Source organism: Choristoneura fumiferana, chromosome 13, assembly GCF_025370935.1.
Source record: "Choristoneura fumiferana chromosome 13, NRCan_CFum_1, whole genome shotgun sequence".
Lineage (NCBI taxonomy): Eukaryota > Metazoa > Arthropoda > Insecta > Lepidoptera > Tortricidae > Choristoneura > Choristoneura fumiferana.
In genome coordinates this window covers 3,635,902-3,642,423 of record NC_133484.1, presented here as the reverse complement: position 1 = coordinate 3,642,423, position 6,522 = coordinate 3,635,902, and the positions used below count along the sequence as shown (strand labels likewise).

The following is a 6,522-nucleotide window of genomic DNA, read 5'->3' as shown; positions in this document are numbered from 1 at the left end:
ATAATTAAAGTAACTTGATACCTCGTATTTATTTATGTCAGGAGGAAGCTTTAAACTATTTTGTATGTTGGACTCTTTTTCATTAATTACCACCCATGTTCTCTACTAAAATATTCATTCAGCGTTTGTTTCATCATTACCGTTTCGGCAAGTATTTTTAAAAGAGATGATGCTAAAGCCAGGTTAAAACCAGTAGTTATGCCTGCTTAGCTCATTTGTGCGGGCATAACCAAAAAATATCAATTTGCATATATTTAAACTTTGCTTGCGCAGGCAGGCAGTGCTATCGGTTATAACCTAGCGTGTGTGGCCGGCTTTAGAGTTATTTTTTAATGAAATTGTCTTAGTTTGGTACCGGTGTTAAATCAAGCTTGATTAGAATTCTTGCGAATTGTCCTTCCGTTGTGCTTTACTAGCATGGGATGGTAAATTACGTTTAACCAACCGGTCAAAGTGCTCGAATATTCACCCTCGTTGTCGGTATTCTTATTACTAAATAAACACGCTATGAAAGTCACAAGCAGGTATAGGCATAGAAATATACATTAAATATTATTTTAACGGTTATTTTTTCATAATCACGAAAAAAAAATGTCTATTTTATAACGCAATTGTTGTCAATAACTTTTCGCGGGAGAACTTGGTTATACTCGTAAGTAAAACAATGCAGTTGTTTTTCGCTTTGGCTAAAAAAAAAACTTGCTTTTTCCATTCAATTTCCGTTGCGATTTATTTTTACGTCGACGATATTGCATTCGTCCGACATCACGCAAGTTTGGTTCAATGCAAAAAATAAAAATCACATAAAAAATCGCAATAAACAACTCAATTTCATTGCTTATTCCGAAGCCGATGCAATACGAACATATTTTTATTACGTGAAGTTCTTTCACAATGGACTCGTTTAAAGTATTAGTGTTATTATTTTGTATTAGTAGTAGCTATGGGAAAATAGAGTATAATACAGTTAGAAAAGAATTACACAGAAGAACCACTTATTCTCCGAAAAGTAAGTTTAGATGCTTCATAATCAGGGCCCGCTTTTACCAACAAGGCGCCCTGGGCAAGTCATTATTATGGCCCTTTCATATTTTAACAAAACCGGCCAAGAGCGTGTCGGACACGCCCAAAATAGGGTTCCGTAGTCATTACGAAAAATTAAGTAATACTTTTCTAAGGATTTCGTATTTTATACGCAATTTTCCAAGTTTAGGTAAATTTTATACCGTAGGCTGCTATTTACTTTAAAACTTCTAATAATTTTCAAGCAAACTGAACCGTTATAGTTTTCCTTGTAAATTTGATACTCGTACCACCTTAAGACTAACATGTATGCATGAGCCAGTGATTTAATGATTTAATTCTCGTACTTACTATCATCCTGGGTTTATATTTTAGTGGGGGAGGGACGCTCGATTTGAATCAAAAAAACGTCTTAGCAACCCCCTAATGGTTTTAAAAGACCTATCCAACGATACCCCAAACTATAGGGTTGGATTAAAACGTCTATGAGAGGTACCCAAAAAAAATTTTTTTTTAATGTACCATTTTGTCGGCATAGTTTTCATATATATGCGTGTAAAATTACAGCTTTCTAGCATTGATAGCTCCTGAGAAAAGCCGCGGACGGACAGACAGACAGACATGGCGAAACTATAAGGGTTCCGTTTTTGCCATTTTGACTCCGGAACCCTAAAAAAGGCATAATATATATTGATTATGACTTAATTTTGGCGCGCGTTCCGCACTCTCTGGGCTGCTGCCCTAGCTAGCCCTTCCTTAAAGAGAGCTGGATCTCAACCGCTGGACTTAGAGTTATGTTTGGCACAGTCGTTTTAGTTTTAGTGCAATGACAGTGAAGATCACGATTATAATTTTTGGGAATATCCACGGGATTTTTTGTTTTACTCACGTTGAAACGGAAAGATTTGGATGAAATCTGGTACCTATGTAGATAGCTGTGCGTCTAGAATAACCTTTGAGTATTTAGCTAGATAAATACTCAAAGAGAATAACAATAGATTATTTGTTATTCCAAAATTATCATCAGATCGGAACTAAATCGCAAAATTTGAACCGCTAGGCTCAGGGACATGAAATTTGACGAATGTAGTAGAGTATAGTGTAGTGGATGTCGTAAGAGGCGACTGAGGATATAGGTTAAGGTATACCGTAGGCGACAGGCTAGCAACATGTCACTATTGTAGGTAGTACCATTGTTGTCAAACTTAAAACCTTAAATTGTTAAAAGTGGCTCCGAAGTGACGAAGTGACGTTTCGTGTGCCCTGTCTACCCCATTTGGGAATACATAGGCGTGATGTTTATGTATTTAATGTTTATGTATAGTAAAATTCCGTAACTTCAATCCAAATTTCCTAGATTTCTGTATAGGAAGTTATACTTATGGGTACCACCCTTTCTTAATCTCGTCTATTTTGTGACGGGAACGGTGCGGCTTTACACCCTAGAATCAACCTAATATACCTATTACTATCTGCTCCTTCATAATAAAGTGGACAATCGTGTTACTGAGAGGCGGTGTCGTCTCTCTGTGCCGGACCGGTACCGTTTGTTGCGCTCGCGACGACTGTTCTCTACCCTTAGTGTAAGTTTTCGGTTAAAAAATACGTCTCGATCGCGTTCGCGTTAAAATCTCAATTTGTATGGAAACACGAACATCGCAAACGTTCCGCTGGAGGTGCTGTTCGTGTTTGCATACAAATTTAGATTTAAACGCAAACGCGATCGAAACTTAGGGCACTTAGGGCACTCGCAGGGAGCGGTGTGCTCGGTGAGCGCTCGTCATGCTCCCAGCGCGCAGGCGCTGGGTGACACTCTTTCCCGGCCCGGATAATACCGACATGGAAATACCGACCCTGTTTTTCGTGTACACGCCCATAGAAGCTCCTGTCAGTTTCTATGGGCGTGTACACAAAAAACAGGGCCGGTACTTCCATGCCGGTGTTATCCGGGCCGGGAAAGAGTGTCACCCCAAGCGCTCATTGCGTTCAATGCGCTAAATGGTCAGCACCCAGAAATGGATATATTCCATATATATATGTAGTGTTAACGAATTTATTCACATTATTAGTAAATTTGTTTCTAGTTCGTTGTAATTGTATTAGTTGTATAGTCATACATAATATAGGTATATTATTATGTATGTAATACTTTAGCTAAATATAACTATGTACATTTAACTGATGATTATAATTAGTAAAATTCATGAATCATGATGATGATTTCATGATTCATGAGGTCTAAAGCATTGAATCTTGGCTGTCTGTTATTAGCCTAATGTGTTGGGAAACTGTAAATAAGTTAAGGATATTCTTGATAAATAAATAAATAAATGAAAGCTGGATCTATTAAGTTTACACACGGATACCTTTGGTTGGCATCCGCCATCTCCCAAAGAACATGCGAATAGTGCCGTTATTTTGTGCGAATTCTCGCAATTAGCATGCCTTCTGATAGATGGCCGTTCAAATTACAAAAAATTTTGAAAAAAATTAACTCTAAAAGTTACTAATTTGTTTTTTGGTTTTAGTTGCCGACAAAACCTGTTTGCTCAAGCCAGATCCTGGGCCATGCCGTGCCGCCATAAATATGTACTACTTCGACCCTTTGGACATGAACTGCACCAGAAGGTTCCAGTGGGGGGGCTGCATGGGCAACGGAAATCGATTTGACACGTTCAGTGAATGCATTGATACTTGTCTCACTCAGTTTGGACGCAGTAAGTGAATTTTTAACATAAAACTACCGCGAGACTCTCTCATAATTATTTAATGATATTGTACCGGATAACTCTCGTCTTAAATCAAGTTTAGCTCGACATGTTTTGGGTCAATTCGTAGTCAGCCGTGGCGTATAGTACTTTTCGGTTAGCTTGGGTACCATTTGCTTTTTTCCATTCCACGCCATGAATGTTTTAGGCCCATATTGAATCTTGAAAGAACAAAAAATATATATATATCCATGTAGCTTAAAATATTTCGTAATAATAAACAAATTATCGTTCAAACTCATTTAGCGATTTTAGTGTTATTAAACCTAATATCAGAAAATTTTAATCTCTTCAAGTTTCATCGCGTAACACGGAACTCAATTACAATAGAGCTTGACTTTGCTTATCGACTGAATCGTCTTCGCATGTCTTATAACTTAATTAATATACAGTTCACCTTAAAGCCTATGAAAGTTTTCCACAAATTAAATCGACAAAAAATAAAAATAACTAAGAGATTTTTCTAGAAATTTCTGTATGGAATTTGAAAAAACAAACTGGTCAATATACGCACAGAAAAAAAACACGATGATAGGACGACGTGGTGCTAATCGGCCGTATAGCACGCGGTACGGAACGTTACCGAGGACCTGGGTTCGATTCCCAGTGATGGCGGATTTTATTTTATCTCTGTTTTTTCTGTGCATCTATATTTCAGTTTGTATTTTCAAATTCGGTTTTTACGGGATCGACCGTAAAAGTAAAAATTTGGAAATGAAATAAAAAAATACAAAAATATTCCAAAAAATCTTTTCTGTATGGAAATCAATACGGACGATTTTCCATTTTCACTGAATGACATTAACTCTTAGTAACACCACCGTTTTTCACAGAAATCCGACCACATTACTGCAGTTTGAGGTTCGACTACGGTTTTTGCTTTGGCGATACCAAGAGATGGTACTACGACGAGTTGTGGCATGTTTGCAAGGAGACCATCTATTCGGGCTGCGGTGGCAACAAAAACAACTTCTATAGCCAACAGCAGGTCTAAACTTCTGCATAAACTATTGAACCCCAAAGTATACATCATGGTCTTCATATATATCATCGGATTTGGACCCATGATCCTCTGCTTCAGAGGCTACAGGTCCAACCTTTAGTTTACCTCATGGGCTAGTTATTAGACCAACTGTCTTGTCTTAGACAATCAGATCCTATTAATAAAGCAGTGACATGGAGCAGGACGTGACTCGACGTGGGAAACACTCTACAGAGCGATTAGTGGTACAGGAAAGGATCAATGGGAAAAGATCAAGAGGAAGTTCTCCCATGCGCTGGACTGACCAGACAAAAGCCCTAAAAAATACTCCTCTTATCGTAACACTTACACCAAAAAAGTGACAACCAGGGACAACTGACGTAGTATAAACTTGTTCGACGTGTTACGAGACCACGACTGTTCTGTCAGAAATGTCCGACAAAGAAGAAGAAAGATTATAGCAGTGATAATCAAGTGAGATGGATAATTAAACTAATTTTATTTTTCCTTTACAGTGCGACGCGATATGTAGATTCGGCAACGGCCCAGTCGGTAAGACATCGGTTACTGACCACATGAAGAAGGTCATAATAATCAATCCTCTAGACACAACTCCTCACCGAGGCAAAGCTCAGAAAGTTGACGGAGGCCATAGCGCAACTCAGAGTGAAAATCCGACAACGGTGACAGGGGAGACTGTGCACACAGAAAAACCGGAGGTGGGACAAATACCGGGATAGTGTTAAGCGCAAAACACACACAAAACGACAGTGGGTCGGGTCAGGAGTGCGGCGGGCCTGTTTACGAGGCTGTATATGAACCGCTGTCGTTCTGTGTATATTTTGTGGCTTACGGTTACAAATTCCCAATGTGCAGTAAAATTAATAAAATATGTATACAGAATAAGAAACTTACGATAACACAAGGTTTATTTTTATCTTGGTTTCCCTAAAGCGATGGAAAACCATACCCTTTCGGTTAGAAGTCGGAGCGCAGGAACAACTGATGGTGCTCGGCTGGCACTTGGAGTCTACAGAAGCTAGAACTGTTAGCCCTGCTCTACTTTAACGGGATAGACTCCATTTCCACCAGAAATGTGCGAAGATGTGTTGCGAAGAATGTGTTTTTCATGAACCAATAGGAACGCTTCATTTACCCAACCTCGCTTTCCTCAGCTGTTTCAACCAGATGTGCTGTGCAAGAATAGGTAAATGAAGCGTTTCTATCCTCGCGCATCTTTGGTGGAAACGCATAATGAACCACGCGGACGGCGCGTTGATAACGAGTGGACCTCGCGCGGTCCACGAATTTCCGAGTAGGGGGATGGAGAGCGCCGCATCGCCGACCGCGCGTGGCAACCTCGCGAGTGAGGCGATCCGGTGACGCTACGGAGTTGATGTAGTGAGCGCAAGCCCACACAAATCCATATGAAGAATACTAACCGCTCGAGGCGAGGCGGTGCCGGGTGGCTGTAATGAGCTGTAACCGGGTCAAATATAGTGGAAGCTACTAGGTACTTGGTAGGCTACTAGCTAGGTAGTGCTTAAAACAATATAATACATAAATTACAATATAAATAAATAAACTACTATATATATAAGTAACCATAACACATATAATTCATGAAAATAACACAAAGGAAAGTTCTCAAATCTTTAAGGAGAAGGTGTAAGCCACATCCTTTTCAAGCCTTCCCTGAAACATCCCACGGTGGGAGATTGCCTGATGGAGGTCGGTAGCCAATTTCAC

At 39.5% G+C, this 6,522-nt stretch overlaps 1 protein-coding gene across 1 annotated transcript; it reads left to right on the top strand.

The window, feature by feature from the left end:
* The first annotated feature begins 767 nt into the window (after positions 1-767).
* LOC141433902 (kunitz-type serine protease inhibitor A-like) lies at positions 768-5,683 on the top strand. Its single transcript, XM_074096019.1, has 4 exons — positions 768-1,009; positions 3,552-3,740; positions 4,625-4,779; positions 5,289-5,683. Exons 1-4 carry the CDS (start codon positions 895-897, stop codon positions 5,511-5,513), a joined length of 684 nt encoding a protein of 227 aa, XP_073952120.1. The 5' UTR covers positions 768-894; the 3' UTR covers positions 5,514-5,683.
* The last annotated feature ends 839 nt before the right edge of the window (positions 5,684-6,522 follow it).

Coding starts and splice junctions, on each gene's coding strand:
- LOC141433902 (XM_074096019.1), top strand. CDS start 895: ATGGACTCGTTTAAAGTATTAGTGTTATTATTTTGTATTAGTAGTAGC. Junction 1,010..3,551: donor AACCACTTATTCTCCGAAAA/GTAAGTTTAGAT, acceptor TTTTGGTTTTAG/TTGCCGACAAAACCTGTTTG. Junction 3,741..4,624: donor TCTCACTCAGTTTGGACGCA/GTAAGTGAATTT, acceptor CGTTTTTCACAG/AAATCCGACCACATTACTGC.